Source organism: Mytilus edulis, chromosome 2 (genome assembly GCF_963676685.1).
Source record: "Mytilus edulis chromosome 2, xbMytEdul2.2, whole genome shotgun sequence".
Lineage (NCBI taxonomy): Eukaryota > Metazoa > Mollusca > Bivalvia > Mytilida > Mytilidae > Mytilus > Mytilus edulis.
This window is the reverse complement of record NC_092345.1, coordinates 8,808,647-8,828,240: the sequence shown is the minus strand read 5'-3', so window position 1 is coordinate 8,828,240 and position 19,594 is coordinate 8,808,647. Positions and strand designations below refer to the sequence as shown.

Genomic DNA, 19,594 nt, shown 5'->3' with positions numbered 1-19,594 from the left:
CTCTTTGGTCGTTTTTTTTTTAACATTCACCATTTCCATTCTCATTTTTATAGCATACAGAATGCAAAAGAAGAAAACCATTTGCAATATAATGTAGACTATGGAAAACTAACAAATAGATCAGATTTATTAATTGTTACAATGATATCTGTAATGGTTTAAACAAAAATTGTGAAACGAAAATGCATATGTATCATAAGTAAGTATTAAGTCAACAATACCAGATTTACTTTCTCCAACAGAAAATTACAAATCACAATATTAATCTAGAGATAATATATATTCAAGGCAACACTAGAACAGCATATTACTTACAGTAGAACGAACACACGAACAAGGAAAAAACACCACGTAACTTAAACGAGTACAAATACAGAAACAAGACAAAAAAAACATGTAACTTGAAGGAGAACAATTACACAAAAAGACAAAGAAACACATAACTTGAAGGAGATCAGACACAAAAACAAGGCCAAAAAAAACACGTAACTTACAGAAGAACAATCACACAAACATGACGAGGAAATACTTAACTTACAGGAGAACGGACACACAAACAAGGCAAAGAAACACGTAACTTACAAGAGAACAAACACGCAAACACAACAAAGAAACAATATACTCACAAGAGAAAAGATACACAAACAAGGCAAACATGTAATTTACAGCAGATAGCCTCTATATAGGTCGTTTGTCGTCCTATTTTCGTTATGCATTACTTATCAACTAATATATGGCTTAAAATCGGATTTTTATTTGTTATGACATGACATGATGACGCCATGAGGAAACACTTTGAAAAAAAAATCTTCCATGAACCGTCCGATCGTGGATATGAATATAAATAGTGTGCCCCATGAGTTTAGTTTTTATAGGAATTTATTGGTTTATAAACTGTACCAAGTCACTAACAAACATATCATAAAGGTCCTTCGGATTTGTGTTTGTTTGTGAGTGAATTGGTCGAGTTTATTTTTATGTGCTGAAGCCAGTATTTCATTTTTGTTTTCTCATAATTGAAAAACATTTGAATTAACGGAGTACTGTTTTATATTTTTGACTAAATGAACAAAAAATATGCGGTTTAATGTATTTGTTTCTTGTTTGTGAACTATAAACAAAAATGACATGGTCTAAAAGAATTAACTATATCAAACTGGCGTTTAATCCTTATAATTCTTTAAAATTGGAGACATTAAAGGAATTTATTTTTCACACTCGTAACATCTATCACACGTAAACTGTATATTTGTGTAATTGAATAGGTCTGGTGCATGGATATATTTTTTGGTTAACGCAAACATATGTACTCAATGAAATTCACAATCTAATAAAAAAATAAACTACAAAACTCTTATTCGAACAATTGTTTTGTGTTTATTATTTGATTTAACGATTAAAGCGAAGTGAAAATAGATTTGGTAACGTCGATCCAGATTGTGTCATTATCGCCGTCATCTTGTTTACATTGATTAAGAAAAGAAGACATTACTCCTAAAATAAAATATTTACACATTTATACATCGTTGACCTTCCGATGATTGACGATTTGAATGTTCCTGTTGCATGGAAGGTAAATCCAGAAAGCGCTTCGGACGCACGACATTTGTAAAGTACTATTTTCATTTACTAAAACTGAGTCGATACCCCATTTTTGTGGGCTCTTAGTACCTGAGGTTATTATAGACTTATGTGTAAGTACTTCGGTGTCAGGATTTAAATTGAATTTAATAAATATCACGAACCTCGGGTTTCAACTCTCTCAGGGACCTTATATGAATTTGATTTTTTTCTCGTGTGAGAGTTTCTGATGAAGGTACAGAAAAATGCTTCTTTCGTTTTTATAGTGTTACTATCATTTAAATGGAAAAACAGCAACAGACATACGAATTTGGTCATGCAAGGGCTTATATTTCTCTAGGGAAAACAATGAAATCCCTCTTTACAAAATTGGAGAATTTACCTTTGGGTATCAGTCTTGTATTACAACTCCAGTTTCAACATGGAGGGAAATGAAATAGTCCATTTTTTCAGATTTTTTTCTGGGTTCTATTTTTTTCTGTTTAATTAAAAAGTAAAATAACAAAAATTATGAACTCCGAGGAAAATTCAATCGGAAAGTCCCTAATCACATAGACAAAACACACAAAACGAATGGACACCAACTGCCATATTCCTGACTTGGTACAGGCATTTTCAAATGTAGAAAATGGTGGATTAAACCTGGTTGTATAACGTTAAACCTCTCACTTTTACGACAGTCTCATCAAATTTAAAGTTCATCAAAACAGAAATAATAAATAAAATAGTCAAAATATGGGTACACCCAGTGGCGGATCCAGAGGGGGGCGTAGAGGGCGTACGCCGCCCCTCCCCTTTTGCTCAGACTTTTTTTTTTGTTTGTAAAATGCATATGATTAATCAGACTAGACTTCGTGAATTTTGCCATTTCCCGTGTCTTTAATTTTCATGTGACAATTCTTTATTTATTAAGATATTTTTCGCTGGTATTTACTTATCATGTCAAAGTCATGTGATTCGCTAAGGTGGAGTTGACGAGTGAGTCGAAAAGACGTCACTCAGTCATTTTGGAATTCAAATTACAGTAACACATTGCTTAAGCTGAGACTGACAATCATGACACCTTCAAAGTGACACAGGATTAAGCATGTTTCACCCCAAACACCCCAGCCTATTCTACTCTCGTTGTATCGAACTCGGTTGACTCGAAATTTCGGATGAGTCGAAGTTTTCACGTGGTCTAAAATAACATACATGTAGCTGAATAATGATCCCCACTCAGTATAAGCTCTAAATATATTTTAAGTCTAAGGTACGAAACATTTGATTTAAGGGGTCCGTCTGAGATATATGAGTGAACAAAATCTGACTCTGATTTTTGCTATTAGAAAAGAAAATTTCCAACAGAATCATTTAGCATTAAATGAACATGATGAATATAAAGCGGGCGTATTTTTGGGGGGACCGGAGGTTTGAATGTCTGACCTGAATGCTTGTTTCGCCGAACTGATATATTAACTTTTTTTCTCAAGGCCAGACTGCAACCTGCCTGCTGGGTGTGGCCTTTATGTCTTTTTTTCTCGACCGTCGTTCATTAATTCGTTGTCATTTCAGACTCATTCGTAGCCTTTTGTTGATTTGGAATCCTCACTTCCCTTCATTATGTTTGGTGAAACATATCAACCAAACACTTGAATAAAATTGCGTGTTCATCTGTTTTAACTCGTGTCGGTCGTATTGTATTCCATCGAATAGCCCGGCGTATATCTTGTTTACAACAAGAAATCTAACGAGGTTGTGCTAACTTAACATACAACAAACGAGAATTGCCCAGGTCTATTTATTACTGACAAGTCTCAAATCAAATATATCAGTACATAGCTTTGAATCTATACTATCATTTTATGATAGACAGTTAACAGGGAGAATCTGATACTACTATAGTCTCAGGGAGAATAAAGCATCAAAAATGTCCTACCCTTACACTTTACAGCAACTATAAAATATACATGCCCCACGTCAGAAACCGTTTAAAAAGTGTATTTTACACTTAGTCTTATTTTATGTTTTTTTTAAGGCTAAAAACAGGTCCCAAAAATGTTTCGCCTCGCTACGCTCGGTGAATTTTTAAAAACTTCGCCCCCCCCCCCTTTCCAAAATCCTGGACCCGCCCCTGAAAGCAGTCATCCCTGTGTTACAATCTTAAAACAATTTTACAAAAAAGCACAAAAGCATCTATCAAATTAAAAACACATTCACTGCTTCGCGTGTCTGACGTCAGAAATTTTGTCGTTCAATGTTTACACAAAACAATTTTATAATTTCACATGGAGAATGTAAGCATACAGGGTTAAAAAATCAAAAGTATGTTAGAATTAGTTTCAGAAATAGACCAAGATTTAAAATTGTCCAGAAGTTCTGTAGAATTTCTAGGAATTCACAAATGCCAGTGGTTAATACCACTACTCAATTAAAAAAATTGTCGTTTATGTTTATATATAAAAGTTTATGCTGAATTGAAACATATATATATAGATTTTTAAAAATCTTGCATCTTTTTGGGGATCTAATCCAGGAAAATGGAAGGATATCATGTTTCTTGGAAGTGGTGTGGCCTAGTAAGAACAGCAAACAGACAGTAGAAAAAAAATATTTTGACTTCAGGGTTACGTATCAAAATTTCATGAGAACTGCTGAAAGCATTTTTGAGTTATTGTCCGAAAACTGGAAAAAAAAACACTTTTTTCTGAATAAAACCTTGTAAATCGGAAACATAAAATCTAAAATTTTGAAAAACGAAAGGGAGCTCACGTCAACATATATAAACAACTACCAAAGTTTTATGCAAATTGGTAAAAGCGTTTCTTAGTTAATGTTCGACATGTTGACGACGGACGGACGGACAGACGGACAACGTACCACAATACATCCCGTAAACGGGCGTATAAAATTGACATGGTGTGAACAAATTAACTTTATCAAACTGAGTCCGGGTTTAAATGACCTAGATTCAAATTATACTAACACCGGTTATGTTATCAGTATCACTTCGTTGATATAAAAATTGTCGTCAGTTCTCAGTTATTTCACCATGACGAACTGGAAACAAAAAGTCATAGTAATCACAGGTATGATATCTAATATCAATAGTATAATTAGTGCAAAACACTGCATGTGTTGCAGTACAGTGAAGCACTGTATGTGTACATGGCAAATTATCTTCGTATAACACAGTCCTGGGAAAAAATTACAGAAAAATCAGGGAGAGTTTTATAAAAGATAAACACCAATAACAACAGCACCAACATAACGATAATAATAAAAGTGGTACCAAAACAAAATATTTATTTATTTTATATGTAAAATAGTCATCTGAAGGGTATTTATAAATTGTATTTTTCAACTGAGGTTCTATCTTCTACCGAGGATGATTGAAGTTCATTAATACATATATATGGAACGCCAATGTTGACAAAGTGTTTCAACTTTTCGCTTATTATTATTATTATATACAACAAATATGAATATGTCACATCTAGAAGGGTTTGAATAAATTCAGCAAAGTCTATCTGGATATATGATCAAATAAAAATATTATTTTTTCGTAAATGTAGAATATGGTTCGAAGTATCCGTCAAGTTATAATACAAAATCATAGCCTTAAAGACTAAAGCAATCCTTTGTTTGTCCATACCATGTACCTTATCTTTAGCCTTTCTGGTAAAAGTCAATAAATTTTCTTCAGGTTACTTGAAAGTTGAATTAAATGGTAATTAAAACAAATAAAAGTATTATAATCTCATCCTTCTCTGGAGATTTCCGGAATCTAAAATTGAGAATCGAAATGAGGAATGTGTAAAACAGACAACAACTCCACGAAAGAGCAGAAAACAGTCCATGGCCACCAATGGGTCTTCAACCCATGCGAGAACATCATGATTATCGTCAAGATATCGGTGTCTGGTCAATAGTTTATAGAATCAGATTATTTAGTCTTAATCAGTCCCCTTTTAATTTTTCTAGATGTACTAGTAATATTTACATACGTGTATTTTTTGTAGGTGCTAGTGCAGGCATTGGGGAAGGGACAGCGCTACACTTCGCTAAATTCGGGGCTAAACTATTTCTTACTGGTCGAAATAGCGATAATTTACAAAAGACAAAAGACCAATGTGTGCAGTTAGGGTTACCTGATGAAAATGTAAGTTTTGAAAACATGATAAGAGTCAGACCTCCAAAACATAGCATCTCATTCACCGACATGGATTTTTGACAAATGAAGTCCGGTTTTTAGGGTTATAGTATGGTGATATCGAGCGGTTGGTTATGCGTTGGTTTCTTACTTTTTTAAATCAATTCCCTCTACAGCCCAGATCCATAAATTCCCAGAAACACCCTTAGTGAAAATGCGTCCCTGCTATAATCGAATTAGTCTGGGAATTTTCCATATGTTTTTTACTAGGGATTTTAGTCAGTAGGAAATAAGAACTCTTTACATATTTGACACGTTTTTTGGCTAAATACTTTTAATGGAAAAAAAAATATGTAAAAACATTATCCAATGGAAGTGTTTAACGACCTTGACCGGCCATACAGCCCTCGCACGGTCGGCTCGGTGCCCGAAGGCGTTTGGTGAGCGTTTCAATATTTTTTGCCATCGGTCAGGAACGAGTGGTGGTCGCCATTTTGGAGGTCGCCATCTTGGTTTTGTGAGTTGTTTTGGTTTGGTTTTTTACTACTTTGGTGTTACATTCTTCACAACGGCTGCTTTCAGGGCCAGTTGGGTCAGCGTGGCAGCCCGCTACCCTCGATGATGGAGTACCGGTAGATGAGTCGTGGACGTAGTTCTAAAGATGACAGGAAGCGTTATAAGGACCAAAGCCGTGAGGCAGTGAAATGAGGGTCAATCACCCAACACCTAGGATACAACCCTCGGACGTTAATCGGCATAACACTCCTCATGATACAATGGTTTTGGAGTGCATGTTAACGCGGGAGACGGCCCAACCATTGCGTTTACTTGTACGGCGTTGGATTGGTTACTGCCATCTAAAGTAGTAATTCGTTGATCATCTAACTGTAAACCCTCATCGAAGATAGCGGGTAAAGGAGAGCTGGCCCAGCACGTCCGTTCAGCTGTAATGACTGAGACGTGACTGATGAATGAATGTTGAAAAACATTATCATGTAGTGTTATCTTTTCACTTGAAATATATAAGGACGTGAGCAACATGGTTTAAAATGTTTGTTAACTTATGCGAATGAACTCATCAAGTTCAACCTACATTTATTTGTAAAATTGCATGTATTATTATCCATTTGCAAGTCAAAATTAAAAGCTAATCGCCGAAGATTGTGTGACCCTATTCAATTCTTTGGGTGTAAATTATACATTATTTACCACTAAATAAGTTAAAAATTATCGGATGGATAAAACTGACATGTATTTCTTTCAATGGATATATGCAGTTTATAGTAAAAATATCCCTTCCAACAGAAATTATTAAAATCAAAGCCAATAAACTCATCATAGATACCAGGATTAAAATTTTATATTACGCCAGACTCGCGTTTCGTCTACAAAAGACTCACCAGTGACGCTCGAATCAAAAAATGTTAAAAAGGCCAAATAAAGTATGAAGTTGAAGAGCAAATGATCTTCAAAATGTAAAAGTTATATTTTATATATATAAAGTTACAGTATAGAACTGTTTTGTAAATATTTCAGTAAAAAGTATAAAAAATGAATAAAAGCATATACTGTGTTATAACAATTGTACTCAGATTATTTTATTATTTCCAGATTGGTTTGGTCGTCGGAGATATTACAGATAAAACTGTTCAGTCAAAAATATTATCTGGTGCTTTAGAGAAATACGGAAAAATAGATGTACTTGTAAGTTCATTTTTTTTTTATATCAATTACATTTAACAAATGAGTTTTCCAACGTTACTTGACAGAGACATAGTGCAGCAATACAGTAAGCAGTCACTAACATTCACTCTTTCAATCCGACTGTTAACGACATGTCCAACAATATTACGTCTTCTGCCCAGAAACCATTGTTGATGCACTCAAAGTTATGCACTACTTAATAAACAAAAACTTGTCATTTAACCACTTCTACAGCATGATAAATCTTTGCATTGAACTTTGTGCTACCAACTTGCCAAACTTAGGGTTAACAAAGAATGTCACATACTCAAGTTGGGAAATAGTACACGAGCTACTTAAAGGAGGAACGAAGGCACTAAAGGGACAGTCAAACTTGTAGATAGAAAATAAACCGAAAACGCCATGGCTAAAAACGATAAACACAAAAAGACAAATAAGTATACACAAGACACAACATAGAAAACTAAGGACTAAGCAACACGAACACCCCACCAAAAACTGGGGGTGATCTCAGGTGGAAGGGTAAGCAGATCCTGCTTCACATGTGGCACCCGTCGTGTTGCTTATGTTATTACAAATCAGGTAAATAGCTTAATTTGGTAGTCTAGTAGTCACATTCGTGAAAAGGGAAGGGGATTGTAGTTACGACATAAGGAACATATCCGATATCATCTGCGAAACGGTTATTCCATAACGGTCAACCAACTCCTGATGGCATCCGTAAAATTTACGAAGGGAGTATTTAATCTTCACCATTTGGAACGCTTGGTTTAATAGTGTCCTTGTGAGCAGCAACCCTCTATCAAAGAAATCATGATAGGAAATACAAGCCCAGGAATATCGTATCAATTGGGAGATATATACTCCGTATGCAGGTGCTGTTGGAATGTTGCTACATAGAAATGGAAAGTTCACAATTGGGAAGCTGAACTCATCTCTTTTGTCGTAAAGTTTTGTTTTCAACCGACCCTCAGTGTCAATTTCTAGATGCAAGTCAAGATATGAGGCTGTATATGTAGTATCCTTTACCGGTATCTCTAGTTCGATGGGGTAGATGTGTTCAACATAGTCAACAATTTTTGAATTATTTAGTGAGAGACTATCGTCTATATAGCGGAACGTAAAGTGAAAGGATAACTTTATTCCTAAGAAGTTCCTGTATGTAGTCAGCATCATAATAATAAAGAAACAAGTCGGCAAGAAGAGGGTCGACAATCTGTTGAGAATGTTTTGTTTGAATCAAAGTGAATCATTACATAGAAGAATTTATCCCTCTCTAAGACAAGATACTTGTATCTACGTTTGCCATTCTTTTTTATGAAATAGTTAACCTTCTAAGTAAGCAAGTCCCCGACACGGTTACAAACAACGTAAAATCAATTCCATGTTTTTTCTTTAATGGCAGATAACGTATCCGACAACCGATCTATTAAACATCGAGCAGTCTGTTCCGGATACATCAACCAAACCGAACAAATACATCAGCATCTTTTAGCACCCTAGGGACATCAGAAATCAGCACTGACCCAGTTGGTAATGGCATCCTGAAAAGCCTTAAAGACCAAACTACACTGAGATCCTTGTTGCTACTTGCAGACACTCTACCACACGTATCTACCCTATCACTGGTATTTCAACGTATAGATGTGAACATTGGCGTGGTTAAAACTACAGTAGACAAAACCATCAGGATGCTCGAAATCAGACAAACTCAAGATGTGCCATGGCAGCTTTAAAAGTACTCATAGATGTCATCAGATTTACAACTAACAACATCATCAAGCTCTGGTTCAACACAAAAGTAAATGAACCATTCCTGACCAAATTGATCAACAACATTCAAGACAGATTTGTTAACAGAGACATCATTCACCAGCTTTTAGTCCTTGATTTGAGTGTTACAGTTACCTGGTGGACTCCAAACACTTTATGGGTTCAATGACATGTTCAACATGACAATCACACCACTTCTCCATGGGGCAGAAGAACTACAGACACAATAACAAGACTTCATTCAACTACTAAACACCCTGAAACTCTGACACCCTGACAGCACAGGAGAGGACAATAACAAAACTACTACAACTTCTTCACAACTCTACAGTCACAGGACATGTATCACTTGGTATATATACTTCTAATTGTGGCCACCACACTTCCACTTAGTACAGAAGAGGTGGAGAGTGTATTCTCACAGGTAAGACCAGTCATCGAAACAGCATGAAGACAAGAATATTAAACAAACTGTTAAATGTAAAACTGAACAGACGCCATCACGAGTTGGTTGACCGTTATTGGATAACCGTTTAACAGATAATATCGGATATGTTTCAACCCCTACCCTTTTCATGAATGTGACCTACCGTATTAGACTATTTACCGGATTTGTAATAACTTGAGCAACAAGACGGGTGCTACATATGGAGCAGGATCTACTTACACTTCCGGAGCACCTGAGATCACCCCATGTTTTGGTGGGGTTCGTGTTGCTCAGTCTTTAGTTTTCTATGTTGTTTCTTGTGTACTATTATTTGTCTGTTTGTATTTTTCATTTTAGCCATGATGTTGTCAGTTTATTTCCGATTTATAAGTTTAACTATTCCTCTGGTATCTTTCGCCCCTCTATCAATTCAAATTTTTAATTCTAAAGAGCATACATTGATTATATTAATCGATATGTATCTGTAACAATGGCGTCTCTCCAATACTTTAAACTTGGATATGATTCATAACAAACCAATGTTTTTTGTTGATCTTTTATTGCTGATCATTTTTGCTCTGTATAACTTTTATATTGTGTCTCAGATTTTTGCAAATATTACAAGAAAGCTTTTTACATTTAGATTGGTTAATCATCTGTGTTTTAATAAAAAAAAAAAAAAGACATGTATGATGCATGTAAACCCCCTGTGTTGACAGAAGTCACAAAATTGTTTTAAAGTGTTGTTGTCGTGAAAGTGCCTTAAACATTTGACTGTCTCTCTGGTATCTTTCGTCCCTCTTTTTTGACCCTGAGTTAAAGATTTTACTTCAAAAACTGAATTCCTTGATCTTTTTCCTCCCTTTGGCATCATTCACCATCTAGGATGTAACCTTTTGACCATTTAACCACATTGACTGGAATATAATTTGAAATACTTCCATTGTCTAGAAAATATGCAAATGAACGGTTTAAATATATTTGGATCAAATTAGTAAGACATGTAACAGGAATATTATTAGTTTTGTCAAATTTCTTGCTAGGTTTGTCATAATTATTTTAATGTAGGAGCAGTTAAACATTATCTGTCTTTATAAATAATAAGTTACAGAACATTTTTCGTTTGTGTGGCATGTTTTTTAAGATAAATTGTTTGTCTCTAGATTGTTAGTAATTATAACAATTTGTTTCAGAACAGTAGGGAAGTAAAAAACGTATTTTGTCATTATTGAAATTAAAAAAAATGTTAAAATAAAAATAAGATTGATAAAAAAAAATGTGTTTCTGTTTAGTATGGAAAACAAGGGTTTTGATTAAAGTTGACAAACGAGTATGTCTCCAGAAAAAATCCTCGTCCATCACAAAAGATGAATGGATGGCACCTAAAGGTTCTTATTAAACTTTTTTGCGATTTAATGTTATTTATGTGTGATTTTAAATTAGGTTAATAATGCAGGAATGGTGCATTACCTGAAAACCGGTGATACATCAGATGAAGAGTATGATGAAATGTTTGACACAAATGTCAAGGCACAATTCATGCTAACTAAAGCCGCCATGGAATATATAAAACAAACAAAAGGTAGTTACTTAAAATAAGGTTATAGTCGTTCTAACCAAGGATCTACACTAACGATATGAAAATAATTTTGACATTTAGCAATTACAAGTATAATATTTGATAAGAACTGACAATAATGTTTAGAACTTGTTGTTCTTACCTGCAATTAAGATACTAAGTCGGAGTGTTTTCTTCTAACTCTAATTGAGGAATGTGTATAGTTACTATAGTAACGATAGTTTATATTAAGTTGACCTTCACAGTTAAAGTATAGGTCAAAAACAGATGTTTGTCTCTTTGAATTTGTCTCTATAGACAGTACATAATTGTCAATTCCAATGTTTGAGTAATATGTTACACACATTTTGACACTTTCCTGAACTGAACAAAAAATGGGCATTCCTATATCACTTTTGTATTAAGTTTTCTCCCGCACTGACAATGTTTTCGTCTTGGCTAGAAGCTAATTATTATGTCAACCCGCAACTAATAGATATTAAACAAATACAACACTATCATATAAAAAAGAAGATGTGGTATGATTGCCAATGAGACAACTATCCACAAAAGACCAAAATGACACAAATGGCTATATTTCAAGCAAATGGAAAGGGGCAAATGCATTGAAATTTTAGTTAACATGCACTTGTTTGAACTTTTGTTTTCACAGTTGACTATTATTTCTTCCTTCTTTCTACAGGAAATATTGTATTTGTTTCAAGTATTTGTGGCGGTAGACCGGTAAGTTCAACTCCTGTAATATGTGGCAAGTTAAGGTGGTGTCAGACCGGTTAGTTCAATTTCGTTGTTTTCAATTCGTTTGATGTGTTCGAGCTTTTGATTTTGCCATTTGATAAAGGACGTCCCGTTTTGAAGTTTTCTCGGACATTGGTATTTTTGGTATTTTACTTTTTTCTATATCATGTGTCCAAAATGTATGAGGTGCTCGACGAACATATATCTGTGATTTTGCCAAATACCTGCGAACAAACAAGTTCAATTTATGGAGACAATTAAACTGGATATCACATTTCATACTATTTTGTGGAATACATATAAAACAAGAATCTATTCACGCGTTTGTCTTTGTTTAACAGAAGTCGATAAAACTAAATAACACCACTGTGTATCAATAAAGTTTCTTTTTTATCCACAAAATAAAGATCGTCCCTATGGTTTAATGTCTACGAAAAATAATGGATTCAATATTTCTCGCAAATACGTACATTGAGCCAAAAAAAAAAAATCAAAACTTAATTTGAAATTGATAAATATTTTCCTTTTTTTCCAGTAAATCATAACGAAAATCTATCAAAATTATGTTAAGGTTGTCTAGTTTGTAAAATATTTTACATTTGAATAGAGTGTAGAGGTGAAGCATGTGTATATCATGTTGATGGTTTGAATGAGTATTTATACCTCATCTTTACAGATGGGAGAGTTACCTGTGTATTGTATGAGTAAAGCAGCTATTGATATGTTTACACAATGTCTTGCCTTAGGTCAGTATAATTTATAGCTTTTGAGGCCTTTAAGGTATTTGAACAACTTTCGTTAGATATGTTCTAAGCACGTTTCAGATGAAACGGACACTTTGAAAAAGAGGGCAATATTACAGGGATCATCAGCATTTGGTTTGGGATTGTGCGGTTGTTGAATTAGCCGCAGTTTTTATACAACCATGGTTTTAGTACACTTTCCTTTTAAAATGCGACATTAAAGCTCAGATCAACTTACATTTCCTGTTTTCCAATGTAACTGAAATGAATTAAATTGTAGAAGGTGGGGTGCCCTTTGTTTGATATAAAACAACTTCTATTTATCAATGTGATTTCATTTTGTAAACAGCAGGACATTTAAAACTGCCATTAATGCACTAACAAAAAAACCTTTCGGATATGATGAGTTAATCAATACCCAGTGCATCCAAATCCCAGATTAATATCTTCTGCCCATGTTAAGAGTTGATGATCATAGACAGTTGATGTTATTTTGGGAACAACTGTCATGATAATGCTGTTATGATATTTTATATACTTTATTCAATCCAAAATTCTATGTTTATGTAACTGCGTTAGACTTGATCGTCATATTGGGTATATATATATATACATAAACTTCATATTTCATTTAAATTGATGACTTATTCATTCACGTGTGTTTCATATCAGGATTTCCTCTCTTATGTCTGTTTGTTTTGTTCATACGTTGTTATCAATATCATGGAATTTAATCCGACTGTCATAATCAAAAGACAACAGTAGTATACCGGTGTTTAAAAGTCATAAATCGATTTAGAGAAAAAAAAATCGAGTTAGACAAAAATCGAGGAAAACACATCAACTATAAGAGGAAAACTAAGGAACAGTAGAAACACTTAAGTGCAACAAAAAACAAACGCCAACACACACAGAAACGAATTATTGAAAATTGAAAACAACTACCATATTCTTGATACAGCACATTTTAAGACAAAAATGATGGATTTAAACCTTGTTTAATGGCTAGCCAAAACTCGTGCTTTATGACAATGTTAACAAACATCGTTTAAATGACAACACCACATAACAGAAAGACAGCAGTAACACGCAAGAACGCTCACCACTGAGTATAGTCAACATGCAAACTGTAGAATAACAACGAACATATTCCATCAAGTGAGTAAAAAAACAGGCTTAATCAATCATTATTACATCAGAAAAATGTCTGTACCAAGTCAGGAACGTTTCAGTTCGTTTGATGCGTTTGATCTTTTGCCATTTGATTAGGAATTTTCCTCGGAGTTCGGTATTTTTGTTATTTCACTTTTGATGCAAAAACTGCTTAACAAAGATTTTTGAATGTTTGTATTCCCTTGCACTTTTATAGATATGAACATTAAGAGATTTATCAAATATATATATAATTAAGATGCTTTGTTATGATCATTTCAGAATTGGCTCCATTTGGTGTCAGAGTAAACTCTGTAAAGTAAGTTAATTTTTTAATTGGTATCTTTTTAAAAAAAAACACGGCAGCAAGATTCGATTGTTTAACAATCTATTGAAAAGCATCATACACACATGTTCTTTCTGCTAATCTCAGTTGCTCCGGATAGGTAAACAGAACCTGCTCCACATGTGGTACTCGTCGTGTTACTCGTGTAAGTACAAACCTGATTATAACTCTTATTCGGTAGGTCACAGTATTGTTGGTGTTTTAATTGTTGTTGTTTCTCTCTCTCTCTCTCTCGCTAGGGCTTGATCAGCGTTATGGACTAACCTGAGATCACCACCAGTTTTTTGTTGGGTTTGTGTTGCTTAGTCTTTAGTTTTCTATGTTGTGGCTTGTGTACTATTATTTGTCTGTCTGTCTGTCTTTCTGGTTTTTTTTCTTTTTTAGCTGGGCGTTACTAGTTTATTTTCGATCTATGAGTTTGAATGTTCCTCTAGTATTTTTCGTCCCTCTTTTACTAAAGAGGTGACTGATTTGTTAAATTGTGTTTTCTATTTAGTCCAGGTACAATAGTGTCGAAGATAGCTAGACGTGGAGAAAGAGGATATCATTCTGATGAAGACTATCAAAAGGTACCTTTATTCAGATTTTTATACGACCGCAAAAATTGAAAACATTGTGGTCGTATATTGGTATGACGTTGGTGTCGTCGTCGTCATCCGAAGACATTTGGTTTTCGAACTATAACTTTGGTATAAGTAAATAGAAATCTATGAAATTTAATCACAATGTTTATGACCAGAAAAGGAAGGTTGGGATTGATTTTGGGAGTTTTGGTCCCAACAGTTTAGGAATTAAGGTTCAAAAAGGACCCAAATAAGCATGTTTCTTGGTTTTCGCACAATATCGTAAGTATAAGTAAACAAAAATCTATGAAATTTTAACATAAAGTTTACGACCACAAAAAGAAGGTTGGGATTGATTTTGGGAGTTTTGGTCCCAACAGTATAAGAATAAGGTTCCAAAAAGGGCCCAAATAAGCATTTGCCTTGGCTTTAAATCTATATAATTTTAACACAATGTTTATGACCACAAAAGGAAGGTTCGGATTGATTTTGGAAGTTTTGGTTCCAACAGTTTAGGAATTAGGGGCCAAAAAGGGACCAATATAGGCATTTTTCTTGGTTTTCGCACAATAACTTAAGTATAAGTGAATAGAAATCTATGAAATTTGAACACAAGGTTTATGACCATAAAAAGAAGGTTGGGATTGATTTTGGGAGTTTTGGTCCTAACAGTTTATGAATTAGGGGCCCAAAGGGTCCAAAATTAAACTTTGTTTGATTTCATCAAAAATTGAATTATTGGGGTTCTTTGATATGCCGAATCTAACTGTGTATGTAGATTTTTAATTTTTGGAACCGTTTTCGTATTGGTCTACATTAACGTCCAAAGGGTCCAAAACTAATCTTAGTTTGATTTTAATAAAAAATCAATTCTTGGGGTTCTTTGATATGATTAATCTAAAGATGTACTTAGATTTTTGATTATGGGCCCAGTTTTCAAGTTGGTCCAAATCGGGGTCCAGAATTTAACTTTGTTTGATTTCAACAAAAATTGAATTCTTGGGGTTCTTTGATATGCTGAATCTTAATATGTACTTAGACTTTTGATTATGGGGTCCAAAATTAAACTTTGTTTGATATGAACAAAAATTGAATCCTTGGGGTTCTTTGATATTCTGAATCTAAACATGTATTTAGATTTTTGATTATAGGCCCAGTTTTGAAGTTGGGCCCAATCAGGGTCTAAATTGAAACTGTGTTTGATTTCAACAAAAATTGAATATATGGGGCTCTTTGATATATGCTGAATCTAACCATGTATTTAGATTTTTGATATTTTGACCTGGTTATCAAATTGGTCCACATTGAGGTCTAAAGGGTCCAAAATTGAACTTTAGTTGATTTCATCAAAAATTGAATTCTTGGGGTTCCATAATAGGTAAATGTCCTATATAAAATATTTAAGTTTTTGAGTTTAAGTTATTAGACCACATTCATTCTGTGTCAGAAACCTATGTTGTGTCAACTATTTAATCACAATCCAAATTCAGAGCTGTATCAAGGTTGAATGTTGTGTCCATACATGCCCCAACTGTTCAGGGTTCGAACTCTGCGGTCGTGTAAAGCTGCGCCCTGCGGAGCATCTGATTTTAATTTATATTGTGTCAAAACTTGGTGTTACAGTTATCTTGTCATTCGAAAATCTCCAATCTCCGATCTCCAACGATATTAATTGTATGAATGACACATAAAATTGAGAATGGAAATGGGGAATGTGTCAAAGAGACAACAACCCGCCCAAATAAAAAACAACAGCAGAGGGTCACCAACAGGTCTTCAATGTAGCGAGAAATTCCCGCACCCGGAAGCGTCCTTCAGCTGGCCCCTAAACAAATATATACTAGTCCAGTGATAATGAACGCCATACTAATTTCCAAATTGTACACAAGAAACTAAAATTAAAATAATACAAGACTAACAAAGGCCAGAGGCTCCTGACTTGGGACAGGCGCAAAAATGCGGCGGGGTTAAACATGTTTGTGAGATCTCAACCCTCCCCCTATACCTCTTACCAATGTAGTAAAGTAAACGCATAACAATATGCACATTAAAATTCAGTTCAAGAGAAATCCGAGTCTGATGTCAGAAGATGTAACCAAAGAAAATAAACAAAATGACAATAATACATAAATAACAACAGACTACTAGCAGTTAACTGACATGCCAGCTCCAGACTTCAACTAAACTGACTGAAAGATTATGATTTCATCATATGAACATCAGGCACAATCCTTCCCGTTAGGGGTTTAGTATCATACCATCATAACATATATGAGAAGAACATAACCCGTGTCATGCCAACAACTGTTTTTAGAATAAATGTGTTTAGTTCCGATGCAAAGACCTTATCAATGACTCAATATTAACGCCATGCATGTTTTGTCAAATTCGTACCAAAAGTTCAATTTATAATTTATATATGGTATAAACGCTAAGTCGCTATATTGTGTATTTTTCCTTTGACGACTTTTTTGGATAATTTTTCATATCATGCTACTGGCTTCTAAAATCTAAAGGCACGCACATCGTTGTCATTATGAACATTACACAATAGCGATAAACAGATAAATTTTGGTCTTTCAAAGTCGAAGATGTTTCTCGGCCGCATATCATCTCCCGGCTATCTACTTTCTATGAGTTTGTATCTCAGAAACGCCCTTTTGTTTGAAAAAAAAACCCATCGATAATCTATATGTTCTCAGACGATACCATATGTTAAGTACCCACTGATTTGTTACTGGTATAACTTCAATTATACACTTCATTAATATTCATCTCATAAATTATTTAATTGTTTGAAAAGTTAAAATGATTCTTCATCAGTCAAAGCTGGAGATTGAACTATTCTGTTTTGTGTTTTATTTTTTACTCTAAGGTTATATATTTTTGGATTATGAGTTATGTAGTTCGTCATGTATTCATATATGTGTACATCTAGTCCTTTCGATTGTTTGGGGTTGAGAGAACCTGATAAAAGTAAATTTTGAAGAAATATTATTCGAAGTCTTCACATTCATAATGTGTACCTTCAATTTTTGAAAAGAATACATGTGGTAACAGAGAAATTGGTTTCCTCCTTTTTGGATAATGTTTCATCTACATGAATATTTGTACGTCTAACTTTTTTGTAATTATCTGAAAGTTTATTCTTGACTTCAGTGGTAGAAAAAGTATGCAAAATATTAAGTTGCAACATATTTTCATTTCAGTTCTTAGTTGCACAAGCAGCAAAACACCCTCTAGGAAGAGTAGGCGTACCAGAAGATGTGGCATCAGCAATTTCTTTCTTGGCTTCCGATGAAGCGTCGTTCATTTCTGGTCAGATTTTATATGTTGATGGCGCACGGCATTGTATATCTGCTGGAGTAACAACAAGTGTTAAATCAAACGTGTAATTGTGTATTATATTGACTGATGTATGCCATTAAATCGTCAACAATTTGAAAGAGCAAAACGCCATTGTTTTTTTTCGAAAACAATAGGTATATACGAAAATAATTCTTCTCTGAAAGAAAATACTATGATATACAATATCTACTTGGAGACTTAAATACTGAGAGTAAATACAAGTAAAATTGCACCGCGAACCAACAATATAAAAACAAGAAGATATTGGTATGACTGCCAATCACCCGATTATCCACCAGAGATAAGAGGAAGGTGATGTAAACACATATAGGTCATCGTATCATAAGCAAACCCTATACCCTATGAAAATCTGTTAAAGGCCCCTGCATTACTAAATATGAAGCAATTTACAAAACTTAACAATAAACGAACAACAACTATGACAGTAAGAAACAACCATAAATCACAGAATTACAGGCTCCTGACCTAGACAGCACATACAAAATCATGCTGTGTTACTCGTGTTTGTTTTGTAAATTCAGGCTGTTTGTTTAGCAATTCAAGTCGTTTAACACTTTGTTATGTCTGGTTTTGTTTTTTTCATTGTGGAATGCTGTGTGGGAATTAACATTTGTTCACATCTACGTCATTTTGGTCTCTAGTGAAAACTTGTCCTTATTTTTATATTGTGAGAGCTGAACCATTTCAGAACAATAATCTGTAGTTTGAGAGCACATAAAACAACGAATATTTGAACATAAAGTTTAAAAATTCAGTAAGAAAGGGTTCATCTCATCACATCAGCACTAGGAATAAATAAAACCCTAACAAAAAACAAAAACGTAGAAAATAATCCTCACACTTAATGAAATCACTCATCAAAGATACCATGCTTATATTTTGGTACATTGGCGAAGCTCGTGTTCATAGTAATCATCAGTTCCATTTGAATTAAAACAGTTGAAATACGAATCAAATACAAAGGTGAATAGTATTCAAAACGAAAATTCCCAAAAGTTTTGCCTTATACTGCTTATATATCTTGGGTTAGACAAACCTTATATTAGTGTTTCAAACTTGATAAGATATTTTATAAACTGCAGTTTTCACAAATGTAATAATCAATAATAGATCATGACAATTCAAAAGTGATAACTACTTAGCAAATGATATCCTTGGGTGACGAAGCATTCATCAACAATGGCATCGATCAAGTTGATGTTAAATATTAATAAGAAATATAAAAAACAAATTGAAAATGTCGTACCAAGTCAGGAATATGACAGTTGTTGTCCATTCGTTTTTTATGTGTTTTATTATTTGATTTTGCCATGTGATTAGGGACTTTCCGATTGAATTTTCCTCGGAGTTCAGTATTTTTGTGATTTTACTTATTTTGGTACAACAGTTAAACACTGAAGCCTAAATCAACACAGTCGAAAGAACTAGTAAATATGGGGTTATAAGACTATTTTAACACACAAAAATTCCAAAAGTTTCTCCAAATA

At 34.0% G+C, this 19,594-nt stretch overlaps 1 protein-coding gene across 1 annotated transcript; it reads left to right on the top strand.

Annotated features, from left to right (window-relative positions):
• The first annotated feature begins 4,497 nt into the window (after nucleotides 1-4,497).
• LOC139511384 (uncharacterized oxidoreductase TM_0325-like) lies at nucleotides 4,498-18,138 on the top strand. The gene is made up of 9 exons (XM_071298075.1): nucleotides 4,498-4,649; nucleotides 5,583-5,722; nucleotides 7,325-7,417; nucleotides 11,061-11,199; nucleotides 11,879-11,919; nucleotides 12,611-12,680; nucleotides 14,112-14,148; nucleotides 14,672-14,744; nucleotides 17,948-18,138. Exons 1-9 carry the CDS (start codon nucleotides 4,613-4,615, stop codon nucleotides 18,131-18,133), a joined length of 816 nt encoding a protein of 271 aa, XP_071154176.1. The 5' UTR covers nucleotides 4,498-4,612; the 3' UTR covers nucleotides 18,134-18,138.
• The last annotated feature ends 1,456 nt before the right edge of the window (nucleotides 18,139-19,594 follow it).

What these genes read in the sequence shown, in the direction of transcription:
- LOC139511384 (XM_071298075.1), top strand. Translation starts at nt 4,613, where the DNA reads ATGACGAACTGGAAACAAAAAGTCATAGTAATCACAG. An exon ending in TACACAATGTCTTGCCTTAG is followed by an intron (nt 12,681 to 14,111) that starts GTCAGTATAATT and finishes TGATCATTTCAG; the next exon opens with AATTGGCTCCATTTGGTGTC. An exon ending in GTCAGAGTAAACTCTGTAAA is followed by an intron (nt 14,149 to 14,671) that starts GTAAGTTAATTT and finishes TTTTCTATTTAG; the next exon opens with TCCAGGTACAATAGTGTCGA.